At 35.8% G+C, this 15,505-nt stretch overlaps 1 protein-coding gene across 1 annotated transcript; it reads left to right on the forward strand.

The window, feature by feature from the left end:
- The first annotated feature begins 378 nt into the window (after positions 1-378).
- Positions 379-15,432, forward strand: LOC146731651 (uncharacterized). Its single transcript, XM_085492889.1, has 7 exons — positions 379-528; positions 4,218-4,336; positions 7,951-8,048; positions 11,693-11,764; positions 11,864-12,061; positions 12,617-12,739; positions 14,146-15,432. The coding sequence occupies exons 2-5, from the start codon at positions 4,332-4,334 to the stop codon at positions 11,995-11,997; spliced, it is 309 nt and encodes a 102-aa protein (XP_085349015.1). The 5' UTR covers positions 379-528; positions 4,218-4,331; the 3' UTR covers positions 11,998-12,061; positions 12,617-12,739; positions 14,146-15,432.
- The last annotated feature ends 73 nt before the right edge of the window (positions 15,433-15,505 follow it).

A 15,505-nucleotide genomic window follows, 5' to 3' on the forward strand; every position in this document is an offset into this window, starting at 1 on the left:
CTCTGTCATGTACGTAGGCACTACTATGTACAAAACATAGAAATATGAAAAATACAAGTGATAAAATAAATACGATTTACTCAGCCAATGAATCCAGAAATCTCTGAAACGCTTTAACACAATATTTGGTCTGTGATCTTGCCAAGATGGATATATTCTATGCCATGTCAATAAATAAAAGACACAACAGATTGTCAAATTCTTGATTTTTTTCATGTAATTTTATTTTAGAAAAGTAATATGTCGATGAACTATTTTGCAAACAAAAAAGCTCCGACGTCCATGAAAATAAGTTGCCCATTTTTCAGTGCATTCGGCATTATTTACGTACAGCGCCGCCACAGTTAGTTTTCCAATATACATATCCCTTTTGTTTTGGGGGTCAGAGTTAAAATGGCTGATCAGTGAATCAATCAGTCCGCGAAAAGAAATGAGATAACCAGTCTTGTAATCATTCCTGTCATGGCTGAATGTCTAGATTAATGGTTCAGGAAGCTAAAAGTTACCAGTTAATTCAAGTTAATTCAAGTGAGTAACATTCAGGGTGTGTTTTATGTCCACAATCGTGAATTCCATGCGACATAACATGATCTCGCCTTGTGTACATGTCCAATATAGTGGACGGTCGATTCGTCACAAATCACATTCGCCCCACAAACTCGAGTCATCCCACACGTTTATCCGTCCCAAAGTCAATTCGTCCGATTTATTAGGTTAGTCCTCGGTCCCTCTATAGAGGGACTGTGGTTAGTCCGATACTAACTCGTCCAATAACAACAAACCACAGGGAGCCCAGGAACTATAATCGGCTGGTATCTAGTGTAAGAAATAGACAAGGGATGAAGGCTCCAGTCAGCTCACATTTTTTAAACACGAAAAAAACAGACAAAAAGAATGAAAAATAAAATCTATAAAAAATACCAGGTTGATAGATCTGCCCTAGTAGCAGAGCAGTAAGCACATGTATCAATTGGTCCAAGTGTAGCTGTGTAAAAGGTAGCCTCTATAGGAGCTTGATATATCAGAGTTTCACGTGTTGTAACCTTCATTGACGAACAGAAAGAAGCCCCACATGTTGTTATCAACGTAACCATGGTGACCATCTGTCTTGTCTGTTAACTGAAATGAATAGATATATAAATACATGTGGATAAATGTAGGTACAGACATACATTTCTGGTACATTAAGAAACTAAATACTGTAAAATACATTTAATATTTTCACTGCATAAAGATTTCAGGTATTATGTGTGGATCTAATTTTTACAGTGTTGTATCTGGATGTAAAGTATAAAGAAAGCACCATTTGCACTGGAATTTATTTTAGCAAAAAATGTCTTCAGCGAAAACAAAACCCAAGTGAAAAATTATACCACGGTACATTAAATTTAATAATAAAATAAATTAAAAGTTAACGGTTATGCTTGAAATCATACCTTATGTCTGCTGTAAATCACTCTTTGTTTCTCGCATTCTACACAAGAGACTACCCTTCTGGCATTTTGTGTAGTGAGGGGGATCACATCCTTATCCATACTTGGGCTGTCTGGTTTTTGTTCTTCTTCGTTGGATAGCATTGGTGGGGCGACAGTTTTATTTTATTTTTGATATTGTAGCTGCTTTGGTTTTTTTCAATTTGTTTCCTGTAGTCAGGGATGGACGACTATCTTCAGTCAATAAACCTTTCACCTACAGTAACAAATCAGTAGCAGTCAGTATATTAACAAATACTAAATATTAAAATAATCCAAAAATTGTAACTAGGTACACACCACACTGTTGCTATATCCAAACGTTTTAATATTTGAATTTGCTGTATATGTAGAATGTTACTATAACCGTTTAAAATTTATTTCGCCTAGAATTAAAATTTCTGAAAGCAAATTTTAATTTAAATATTTCTATTCTACGATACAATTCATATTCTTCCATCCGCATGATTGTCAAAACAATTTTGCTTCAGGTTGTTTGCGTGGAACTCACGACCTTTTACCTCCATAGTCAAACACGTGCAGGACATGGTCAATTGAACTTCCAATAACTTGCGTGTCGGACTATACCATTTAGGTGTGGGGGAGGTGGCTGCGGGAATGGGTGGTTGATTGTTCAAAAAAGGGGAGGAGCTAGCTTGCGTTAATCACTGCTGTTCACACTTACTCAAGTACTAATCATCTACTTTTATCTCTCATTCAGGTCAAACGTTTGCTAAAAAAATATGTTTATTGAGACAAATAATGTGTGTGATTATGTGTCATTTTTTTACGGTATATCCCTTCTTGGAGGATGTTTTGGCCCTGAAAAGGGCCGTTTTGTTTGGTTTGGTTTTTTTTTTTAAATGCCGTACCGAAATGGTTTTGTTTTAATTTTGAATGTTCTACCGAAATTGTTTTAATTTAGTATGCTGCACCAAAATGTGATTTGGTTTTAATTTAGTATGCCGTACCAAAATGTGGTTTGGTTTTTTTGTGGATTGCCGTACCGAAATGGTTTTAATTTAGAATCCCGTATCAAAATGGTTTTAATTTAGAATGCCTTATCGAATTTAGTATGCCGTACGGAAATGTGGTTTGGTTTTTTTGTGGATTGTCGTACCGAAATGGTTTTAATTTAAAATGCCGCACTGAAAAGTTGTTTTGTTTTTTGTGGATTGCCGTGCCGAAAGGGTTTTAATTTAGAACGCCGTATCGAATTTGATTTTAATTTAGGGGGTACTGTTCCGAAATATGGCGTAAAATGTTAGTGACTGCCTCGTCGTCAGTTCTTCCATACCGGGGCACATAAACTCGTCCAATTACCCAAGCAACATGCTTTTCGATACTCCGTTCATTCTTTTCAGCTTTGCCTTGGCTCTGTTCCAGTAACTCTCAATTGCCTGGGTATGGACTCCGGTGACTCGGTCGACAAAATGGCGGCTATGATTAACAGGGGCATATGAATAACGGTCGTCGTTTGCTAGCTGTTGGTAGGTTGCCCACTGGTCCGAATGGTGGTCCCAGGAACAACCTTGTCTTGGATTATTGGTGGCGGCTGGCAGGTGGCATATATTTTATGGATGGTTTAAAAACCTATCAACCATACCAAACACTCATCTTTCTTCAACTTTCGTCTATTTCAACCACAGTGCCTGGACCGCCCAACTCAATGTCTTCCCCCATCAGCTTTGTATTGCACACTTCACGCAAAAAGTTGCAATAATCTACAAGAGACTGGCGAAATACTCCAGTCTCAGTACTAATCTTCCTTGTCGGGTAGTCCATAGCCCATTTTAGAATAATTTTCAAAAGAATGTCCAAACGTAAACGTGACTTGAAAAAAAAAAGATCCATGTCTAATTGATAATTGGTTTCGAAATTTTGCGAAATCCTTATTTAGACATCGCTAAGTAAATCCGTCATTACAGTTTTTAGCGTTTGCCAAAACCATAGGCCGAACACAAGAAAGACAATTTTGTTCCGTTGCCAAAAGCCTATGTTCCTTGAGGAACGGTATTGTTTTGTTAATACCAAGGATTGCGCTAGCCTGTCGATAAAAGCCCATTTTTTAACTAAACGAAATAGAAATACGTCAAATGGAATATCAAATTTAAAGTTGAATTAAATAGCAAATCTGAAGCCGAGTGGAATCGAATTAAAAGTTATGGAATTAGTAGAAGAATGAAATAAAGAGTTTGAATAACAAATCTAAAAGTATGCCCGGAAAAATAAACGAGCGTGTTGCTAGGAATATCCGAGTCGCAGAAGGCCAAAAGACCAATGATGGTAATGTGAAAAACGTTCATTTTTATACACCCTTCGAACCAATGGCAATGGAGGTACTACTCCTTCCAACCAATAGTAATTGATTATTAATGTCTTTGACGGAATTTTCCCGTGAAAATAACTTACCTTTTCGGTATGATTGAAAAAAAATGAATGTAACAAAGAATGCAACATCTCCAACAAAGAACATAACACCTCAAACAATGCTTGCTAATCGAGGCGGCGTGTCAGACGCCCTGCTTCACACATAATTTCACACTACTTATGGCGTTAAAATGACGGGCTCATTCATCTCTGACTACATTTAGTGAGCCTCAATCAAGGAATCGTACACGTAATACATCTTACTATGTCACAATTCAGGAGAAATATTGACAAACAAATAATCACATCCTACCCCTTCTCAAAATAATTTTCTTCTGTGTTTAAAATAATTTTTTTGATGATAATACTTTTCAGATAGTACAGCAGTTAGTATGAAATAAAGATACAGAGTCTTGATACCATTAGAGTCAGCTGTTCTTGACAAGATCAACTGGCCATGTTCTCAGTAGTGACATCAGAACAAAAGATATGAGGTGAGTGAAAACAATATTCCAGTGTAGTATTTCAGAGGTACTCCCCAACCCCTATATATTATTTTCAAACAGGAAAGTAGGACTTCACTTGATTGAATAAACCAAGAGTAAGACATAAATGTCACTGTCCTTGTCTTTGAAAAAAAATCACAAATAAAGGCAGGAGATTATAATGAAGCGTAAGTAAATATGCTATTTTTATCTATACATATCTGCCACCAAATACCTGAGTAAACTGTTTATAATCTCATTATAATATGTTTACACAAGAAACCTGCTACAAAATAGATGTTTATATCACGTGTAAATTTCTAATTCTCTCAACGTCTTTTTAGTCCCCGTTCGGACGAAGTCCGAAAACGGGGACTTATGATTCAGTCTTTGTCCGTCTGTGCGTCTGTGCATCCTTGCGTCCATCCGGAGTCATAGCTCAGAATCCCTTGGACTGATTCTGTTCATTCTTTGCATGTGCCTAGTACTTAATGTGGGACATATGCCGACTGGCAGCCATCTTGTTTTTTGAAAATGTTGTATTTTGGACATGCTTTGTCAGTTTTCATTCAAATTTGGTACATCGATCATACATGTTAGGATACATGTCCCCGACCGTCCTTGAGTTCCTGAGTCTGTCAGTCCGGCCGTGTGTCTGTCCGTCTATACGTCAGTCTGTCCAGAGTTATATTTCAGAATCCTGTGGACCGATTCTGTTCATTCTTTGCATGTGCCAAGTACCTTATGTGGGACATATGCACATGCAGTGGTTTAGCGATTCGATTCAAAATGGCCGACTGGCAGCCATCTTGTTTTTTTGAAAATGTTGTATTTTGGACATGCTTTGTCAGTTGTCATTCAAACTTGGTACATAGATTATACATGTTAGGATACATGTCCATGACGATTTATTTCGCAATTGGATTAAAGATGGTCAACTGGCAGGCATCTTGTTTTGGGTTTTTTATGCGGTATCTTGGACGTACTCTGTCAGTTTTCATTCAAATTTGGCACATACATGTACTTTATACATGTTAGGATGCATGTCCATGACAATTTGTTTCAAAATCTGGTCAAGGATGGCCGATTGACAGCCATCCGACTTTTTGGCCATACTACTATATTTCCACAATTTATGTACCATTTTCATTCGTATTTGGCACATACATCATACATATCAGTGTGTTTCATAATCAGATCAAAGATGGTCGAATAACGGCTGTTTTTATTTTTGGCCATATTACTACTACACAGAACACGTGTTTTACAATCTGTTGTATGCGCCACTTGGAACTCAAGTTTCAAGGACACGCTCGCGACAACCCCTCAGCTTTAATATGACGAGCACAAAGAGAACTTTCAAAAACTTAACGGGGACTGTGTTATTTTCAATGACTTGTCTTGGGTTATACTACTATTTTTAGGGATGACAAATGGTTTTTCAAAAACACCTAGAGTGTAATAATTCTGAAAATATGATACCCTAATTTTTCAGTATATTTCTTATATAATAATTTTCACATGGATTTTTGGTTTTACTTGTGTAAACTAGCATTCTAATTCATTTTAAGGGATTGGAATTTACCCGCCCTGTAGTGCATGTTCTAGATTTCGTATTCATATTCCAGGGCTAAAACACACTCCATAGAACATAACATAGGTGGGTCAGTTGATTATACACCTGCAATCACCATGAACAGTGATCACAGTAGTGACATCTTGATTAGATATTTAAGACAGTTTATTCAGTTTTGGGGCTGGATTACAGGTCCAGATATAAGACCTTGCTTCAGCCAATCAGATGGCTAGATTCAGACTAACCATTTCATAATCATACATACATGTATGGAATTTTTCCAGTCCACATGTACATGTAGGACTGGTTGTGAATGCAGTGCATTCAAATATTAGAAGAAAAACATAAATATGGTAAACATTTAATCTGATCACAAGAAATATTTACAGGATCATGTCTTGCCTTTTAAAATGGGTAGGACACACCAGTGTTGAATGAAATCACAAAAATATATTATTTACATAAAAAAAATTTTTTTGTTTTGTTAAGTCGCCATGAAAGTTACTTCAAAATTCAAGGAAGAGAAAGACTAGTGTCTGCTTCTTCATATAAATTTGATGTAGTGTTTGCATCCATTTTACTGAACTGAGAGTTGTACATCAATAACACACTGATATAATAATGTGACCCAAGTGACTGGTGATTTGTGTCAATGTATCAGACAATTATAAGTGTATTCTCAATTTGGATTTCATTGTATGTTCACCACTGATATTAACCACCCCTCATTCCCTTTCACATTCACCTCCTGATTGGTTAAAATCATTCCAGTGATTATATTCATTTGAATATTTCTTTCCAGTCATCAATTGATTCAGAAAATATTAACAGACGATATATTAATCTCACCAACTTGATTTTGAGGCTGTATTTATGAACAATTTTTATTTAATTTTTTAACTTCCATATTGTAACTCTGTACTAAACTCAGTGATTTCAACAAGTTACAGTACCTGGCTAAGTTTGATATTTGTATACACAGCAAATGATAGAAGATTGACAAACTTAAAGGGCCCTAATGATGTTGTGAATATCTGCTAGCCTACCAGGGTAAAAAACCTGGCTTTTATAACACAGTGGTGGTACACATGCTGACACTCTGTTTTCAAAGTTTATTAGTGTTACTTTCAATCACATGAGATAACAAAAAATTGCCGATAGTATGTGCACAATACAATACTGGCTTACTGTTGTTGTTGTTGTTGTTTTTTTTTAAAATATTTTTGTGCCAGGCGACAGTTCTGGACATTGAGTGTCACTGTTGTCTCTCCTGACTTTTTCTTTTTTGTATGTGCAAATTGCAAGTGCTAGTGCTGACACATAGTGCATTTTTGCCACAGAAGTCATATTCATGTTTGGGACTACATGACAGGGCTGTGTGGCCATCTCTCTGTCAAATGCAATTTGAATGCGCTATCCTGGCGTCAACCAGGCTCGGCCATACACAAGCACCTGCGGACCTTAACCAAGCTTCCCCTAAAGTCGCATTCGTTAGTGAATGAATCTCGGCCAGTAGAATTGACCTTCCCATTGCGTCTGTGGCACACTCACCCAGTTCGATTAGTTTTCGTCCTAATTTTTTCCCCAATGTTGTCCAGCCTAATTTTTTTTTTCATCACATTTTTCACCCCCAATGATTTCATGATATCTATTTCCATTCTAGCACATGCTAATTTGGTGATTCATTTATTCAGAAAATTTAAATTGATAAAACATTAAATATTTCAATCAACAAATTTCAAATCACACTCATCTCAGAATACAGAATTGTTATTTATGTGGAGTTTTCACCAGAACCTGAAAACAATGTCAGATTTTAAAAGTTTTTTATAAAATCAAATTATGGTTGAGGAAAAAATACTTTAGATAGAAAAATAAAAATAATAGATTCAGATTTTCTGATCAATTGGTATTTTTAGAAATTCAAGACATGGACAGACTGTTATTAAATCTCACCTTCCTCAGCATGGGAACATGTCTTACTAGATTGTGGCACCGTCTGAAGGCGTAAACTAATAACCTGTATATTTTCTTATCTTTCCTACAGGACAACAAGTGGTGATACTGAAATTAGTGAACCCAATCTGAACTCCAGTGGTGACCTCACAGTTGACAGTCTACAGCCAATGGATTTTAAAAATGGAGGTAATTGATGAGAATAATGTATTTTAATGTGTTCACAAATTCTAATTATTATTTATATTTTAGCACTTGTTATATTGTATTATATATACGTAATGTTTTATAACTTTTTGGGAATTTTTGGAATCTGTTTTATTTTACTGGATCATGCCTAATTTTCTCTGTTTCATTGTTTTGCATAGGTATGTATCCTTGTTAATGGAATTTTGTTTGCACATATTTTGTTTGCATTTGCACTTACATAGTGGTGGGGAGGGGATGAAAATGAAATAATTATGCTTGCTGTGCATGTGTTTTAATTATCTACACCCTCTAACATTGAATTGATTTTGTCATAATCACCTCATGAATATTCATGAGATGGCTCATGAATATTCATGAAATTGTTTGATGTCATGTATGTAAATGTGTCGAAATGGGCGTAGTGGTTAGTGCTAGTAGCACTAATCCGAAAAAGTACTAGATCTAGTGCTAAAATGGCACTAGATCTAGTGCTAAAATGTGCACAGTGCGAGTGGCATTGTTATCGCATTGTCAACGACGTCGAATAATAGGAGGGGCATCAACAACCACTTTCATATGCAAACTGCAAACAGTATAAAACATTGGCAATATGCGTGAGATGTCCATAATAATACTTTCTTTATATAATACCGGATTCTGCCGTAAATTCGCCCATCCGAAAAATCGCCCTGGGGATTTCACGGCTGATGTGCGCTTATTTGGGGTTCAAAATTTAAAAAAATAATTATCAAATATTTTGGGGGGACATTTTCATTGTATTCTACTACACAGACTTTCTACGCCGTGAGTTGGGCCACCCAAGACGAAAGAAACTATTGCAGAATTAACAATAATTAATAATTATTGCTGAATTAAAAAGTAGACCACCTGAAATGTCATTAAAGTGTCGCCCAGTGTCATTTTTCAAATACATTTGTTTTTATTTTATTGGTAACAAAAGTATATTTTAAACGACGTTTCTAATAAAAACGAACACAACTGCATTAATAATCCCGGCAAGCGATCACAGATGCTCAATCCGGACATGCTACGTTTCACAAACGTTGATTATTAGTCAGTAGTGATTATAATAACGCAAAAAAAAATAAATTCGATAATTTTTATGAAATTCAAATAAAATTCAACTTAGTTTCATCGTAAGCAAATGATATAAACGGTCGATGCGGTAGGGTATCCGCCATGCGCTTCTCTTGCATGAGTTGAGCTAATAGGTCAAATCGCAAATTAACCAATCAAAATGCTGGACGATGCCAACGCGTTCAAATCACCATAGCTCATTTAAATATGTTAATGTTATTGAACGCAACGCGGAAGAGATTTGACGATGTTGTAGTACGCTCTTTTGGCTTGGATTTTGATGGGAAAATGGCATGATTTTTTTTAAAATAAAAAAATAGTTGTTTTCAAAGATGAACTTAGCATAAGAAGAATAATTTCACATTGTTTACAGTGATAACAGCTCTTTGTCCAAACGGAGCTTACGCTAGTCAAAATAAACACACTCTTGAATAAAAACTTAAATAGACTGATTTAGGCGTCAGGAACGATTGAAATGTCCGATAAATTACGACAAAATATTTTAAAAAATAAATTTAAAAACTGCCGAAAAATCGCCCTGGACGATTTCTTGGTCCCATTTTTTTTAACGCGACCATACACTGGGTTTGTTTAGCTGTGAGGGTTAAAATACGTATTTCACAACCGGAAATTCAACAGATGAACTTGTTACTTCACATGTTTTAATTATTAGCAACTGTAACAAGAACAAGATTTCGAGAGTCTACAACAAAAAATCCTAAGGGCTTCTAAAAAATATTATTGCAGAGAAAGTGTCTAGACATACATAATATGATCACGTTAAAAAATTAAAAAATCGGCGAGGTTACATCATATTCCGTTAGTTCCTCCATGATACAATGTAACAACAGGATTGCGTGAAAATCGCAGTACACGCACAACCCACCAAGCTTTACTGGGACCCGGGACTTCCCCACAATACCATTTCATACAGTATATCTATTCACAATTTGTAAAAATTGCGCAGTTCGACCTGCAGTTTCACTGTTTCAGCTAGTTTCCCGGCCGATCGCGTTGTTCCAAAGGTCTATTAGTATTACGACAAACGTGGACAATGACATTCTCAATTTTCCCACTGTAGCACATTTCCAATGAATGAAAGATACAACAATTTTACGTAAATATTAATTTATTTTCAGAGAATCACGGGATGTCTTGACGTCGTTGACAACGCAATATCAATGCCACTCGCACTATGTACATTTTAGCACTAGATCTAGTGCCGTTTTTGCACTAGATCTAGTGCCATTTTAGCACTAGATCTAGTGCCATTTTAGCACTAGATCTAGTAGTTTTTCGGATTAGTGCTACTAGCACTAACCACTCGCACTATGTCCAATTCGACACATTTACATACCTCTTGATGTGGACAAATCAATGAGCAAAACAAAACTATTTAACAGCTGTGGAATAATTACCAAACGCTTCAGTGTGGTATTAAGAGTTTGTTTTCAGGGGTGGGTGATACCAAGATGGAAAATGGATGCACATATGGGGGGAATTCCCTTGCAATGGAAAGGGTTCAGGCCAAAATACAATATGCATTGTTGTTTGAATGAGAGCTAATTAAACACATTTTCCAGAACGGCGAAAGAGTATGCAACAGCCAATTTTAACAGCCTGTCACGTGATTTTACTCTGAATGTCAACATGAAAAGAGGCTCATCCATTTTACGCAGGAATAATTGGAAGTAAAATATGTGAGGGATAGTATCAACAGAGATGTGTATACTGAAAAGTAATATCTATCCTTCTTTTGCATCGTTGAGCATTTCTGTTTTAGTATACTGGTTTGAAAATGTTGAATTTGCATGATTTGCGATGTGTTTTTTTTACTGAAACTCCCCTATTGATCGAATCCCGGGTTTGAAGGAGAACGGCACACCACGTGATTCGTTTGAATACAATCGTGAAGGCAAACACGCTACACGCTACAACTTTGCTTGTACTGTTGCTTGTTAGCCGTGGATTGAATGAATCTTGATTACCAGTTAAAATGTTGCTCATTTGGCGTTTAACTAATTAACTTTCCGTTTCTTAGCTTTGTTCATTTTGTTTTCATGCGTCTTCTAGGTTGTGTCTTTGTTGCGTCTGAACTCAGTTGCAATTTGAAAATGAGAAAGTTGCATATATTTGATCACATGCATAATATTCACAGAGGGCGCTTAGCCCTGGGCTAAGTGTTCATGCACACTTCGGTAGCCCATGCTAAGGATCTGGACCTTACCAGATTTGACCGATATTTAGCATTCCTTAGCCTGTGCTAAGTGTTCATGCACGTTTTCTTTGCACAGGCTAATGAATTTGACCTCTTAGTCTGTGCTAAGGAGCTGTGCATGAATGTAACTACAGTTGTTGAAAATATTTAGTCTGCACTAGCTTGGTTACCCGACTTCTACTACTGTCATTATTGGACTTTGATACGTGAAACATCTCAGTATATCATGGTTCAGGAGAAATATTTTAAAAAAAATATTGTATCAAACCACTCCCTCAATTAATGTTTTTTTCTATGTAGAGATTTATATTTCTCATAATACTTTCAGATGAGACTAGCAGTAGGGTGTCATCACCAGCACAGAGTAAAGCTACCATGTGCCAACCATTAGATATGTCAGGTATAGAGATCAAATTTTTTGCAAACTTTCCAACTTCATGTAAAGTTTTTCTGAACTTATAGCATGGTCATGTAATAATTAAGTCTTAATTCTTTTCAGATGTTTATTTGTTTGTTGAGGAAATATTTGACCGCATGGTGCCCATTTCAAAGCAACCAAAGGACAAAATTCAGGCCATTACTGAAGCAACATATAGACAGTTTCCAGAATTACATGAGAGATCACGAAAATGAATTCAAAATTACTTGCAACTGGGATCAATGTTGTAAGTTTAAACACTAGCAAGGGCAAATGAAGGTAAGGGTAGGTAACATGTGATATGCAATGAATTCCCATTATAATAAAACTATGACACATCCAAGCGTACATAAACAAACAAACATTGAACAAACAGTGAAATCTAGTTTGGTGATAAAAAAGTCATCATTTTAAACTTTGTCTTGTGATTATAGTATGATTTCAATGGGAGTTGCATTGGATGTCACACAAATTGCATACCTTTCACTTTATTCTCTTACAATAAACACTTTTTGCAGATTTTTAAATCCACTTAAGGGATTGACAATTTAAAACTCTTTGGGGGGGGGGGGGTAATTTTTACACAGAATAGATAGAAATTACAACGAATTATCATCCTGGAAAACATAAGTTGCAGTTAATCTACTTTAATAGCCTATCCCTATGTATAAGCTGGAATAGTCAGAAGGTAACAGGGATTGGTATCTTTAAACAAGGAGCAATGATTGGTTGATTTCACTAATTTAATTTGAAATGGAGTGAAATAGAGACAATATGATTAACATGACTGTTCTTGCATAAATCTCATTATTGTATGCATGGTTACTTTCACAGTCACCGACTCCATCTCATCTCACACCTGCAGCAGCTGAAAGTATGCTGGCTGCAGCATGTAAAAGCGAAAGTAAAAATGCAAAATGAATGAGGTTGGAACTGGAATAGCAGCAACAACAACAGGTAAGAATGAGTGTTATTTGTTATTGTGGATTTAATGTCTTTCTGGTTTACAACACCATTTACAGCCACATCGTCCAAATTGCACGGTTTCTGAATGTACACCCTGACATGCCTCTAATGCATGCACCCAATCAAAGTTGGCATTCCTTTCTCACTAAACAAATGGCCAGTGTTCTATCTATTGAACACCTCCCACCATTCCTTTGTTAGGCTTACTTTACAAATGGTTGGTGTTCTACCTATTGAACACCTCCCACCATTCCTTTGTTAGGCTTACCTGGCAAATGGCCAGTGTTCTATCTATTGAACACCTCCCACCATTCCTTTGTTAGGCTTACTTTACAAATGGTCGGTGTTCTACCTATTGAACACCTCCCACCATTCCTTTGTTAGGCTTACCTGGCAAATGGCCAGTGTTCTACCTATTGAACACCTCCCACCATTCCTTTGTTAGGCTTACCTGGCAAATGGCCAGTGTTCTAACTATTGAACACCTTCCACCATTCCTTTGTTAGGCTTACTTCACAAATGGGCAGTGTTCTACTTATTGAGCACTTCCCACCATTCCTTTGTTTGGCTTACTTTACAAATGGCTAGTGTTCTACTTATTGAACACCTCCCACCATTCCTTTGTTAGGCTTACTTCACAAATGGGCAGTGTTCTACTTATTGAGCACTTCCCACCATTCCTTTGTTTGGCTTACTTTACAAATGGCTAGTGTTCTACTTATTGAACACCTCCCACCATTCCTTTGTTAGGCTTACTTCACAAATGGCCAGTGTTCTACTTATTGAGCACTACCCGCCATTCTTTTGTTTGGCTTACTTCACAAATGGCTAGTGTTCTACTTATTGAACACCTCCCACCATTCCTTTGTTTGGCTTACTTCACAAATGGCTAGTGTTCTATCTATTGAACACCTCCCACAATTCCTCTGTTTTACACTTCATATCTTTCATGTTCCATCAGTGGGGAATTGTACTGGGACAATTACAGAAATTACTAACTAGAACTTGGTTTGGGTTTTTTTAGTCAAACAATCTTTTTTCCATATTTGTATAAATGAGTTGAATAATTTGATAAATCATGACTGCATTGGTTTTTATAAAGAAATTCTCATTTGAATGTTTGTTTGAATTTCATTTGAATTACTGCAAGACACAATAGCGTGGAACAAGGGTGAAACCTCAGATATTTCCCACAATTCATAGCATTCATATTCAATAATTCATATAATAATTCTAAAACCCTGATAAAAATCTTGAAGTGAAACTTGTTAATAATTGGTAGAAGCAAACAAAGTGGACCATTTTAGAAAATTTTAATGTAAAAAAATATTTCTGTATACGTCCTTAATAAATTGTTACGTTTTAATCAACATTTTCTATCCTCATTTCAATTTTAGGTCTGACTGATTTCCAAACCCCAACTGAATCCATCAGAAGTGAAGACAATAAAACAACTCATTGCAGGATATCAAGAATCAGCAACATTTCTGCTAAGGTCAGCTGATGAACTAGAGCAACTGCTCCTCTAAAGCAACTGACCTTGTCACCCCTGTCAATAGTAAACAAATCCCACACAAACAGTAATATGAGCTGAATTTTGTTGAAAATGGGGAAGGGGTATGGAATTACATTGATGTGTATATTAGTGTGAATGACCACTGAATCTAAATGCCTGTGATATTATTTAAATTCTGCAGCATAACTGCCAATAGGACAACTTTGTTAACAGGATCTGTCACATTTTAAAACAGTCTACTTCCCTTCTGTATAATGGTATGACCCAATGTATGGGATGTTCCATTCATAAAACTGAAGCTATGTACACCCTAAAACTAGATTTCATATACATGATTAGTTGTAATAATTTTGAATGAGATACTAACCAATCAGACTAAGAACAACCAAAAGGTAGTAGTCTTTTGATTGGTAAATAGCCAGGTGTACCATACATATTGGCCAATCAACCTTGAGGTTATAAATACAAATTTACCTTCAATTGAGAGATTATGGAAAGTTCAACACTATTTAAATTTGTTGTTTATGAATTATACTAGAGAAAACAATTTACTTTGATGTCAAAACTTCTCAAAATATGTTTTCATAATGCAAGCTGAATCTTTGTTTTAAATCAGGCACAAATTGAAACTGATGCAATATTGAAAACAAAAATCAAAGTTGATGTTTTCAAAATATACAATTTATTTAGTTGAAATAAAACATTTATATCCAACAAGGAGTTTGTGTGCCAGGAAGGGGTTGTTATATTACGTAGGGCATAGGCTCTAATTCAGGTAACTTTTACTGTTAATGTATAGGTTCAGGGTTGATATTACTAGTTATTAACCTCTACTCAGCTATGTTGACACCGAATATCAACCTGTGGAGGTTGTTTGCAATTTATTTCCTCAAATTCTCTGAGCAGTAGAGAAGCATGCATGGTTTACATTTCTATTAAAATTCAGATGCAACATTTTTATTATTAAAACATTTTTTTTCAAATATTAAAGATAGATCTGATTTTAAATATATTGTTATTATGTATTTAAATAAGTGAGTGAGTTCATAGCTTACACTATGTTCTTGTATATTACTTGAACATTTAATGTTTAAAAAAACATAAAGTTATGTATTTATTGTTATTTCTCCCTTGCAACTTTAAATAAATGTCAATTTCTTTCAAAAAATTGACTTTTTATTTCTTTTACTGGTGTTTTTGTATGCATTTGACCTGCAATGAAAGGTCATACATCCATGCAC

The sequence above is a fragment of the Saccoglossus kowalevskii genome, chromosome 18, assembly GCF_978046115.1.
Source record: "Saccoglossus kowalevskii chromosome 18, keSacKowa6.1, whole genome shotgun sequence".
In the NCBI taxonomy this organism is placed as follows: domain Eukaryota; kingdom Metazoa; phylum Hemichordata; class Enteropneusta; family Harrimaniidae; genus Saccoglossus; species Saccoglossus kowalevskii.

Coding starts and splice junctions, on each gene's coding strand:
- LOC146731651 (XM_085492889.1), top strand. Junction 8,049..11,692: donor AATGGATTTTAAAAATGGAG/GTAATTGATGAG, acceptor TAATACTTTCAG/ATGAGACTAGCAGTAGGGTG. Junction 11,765..11,863: donor CCAACCATTAGATATGTCAG/GTATAGAGATCA, acceptor AATTCTTTTCAG/ATGTTTATTTGTTTGTTGAG.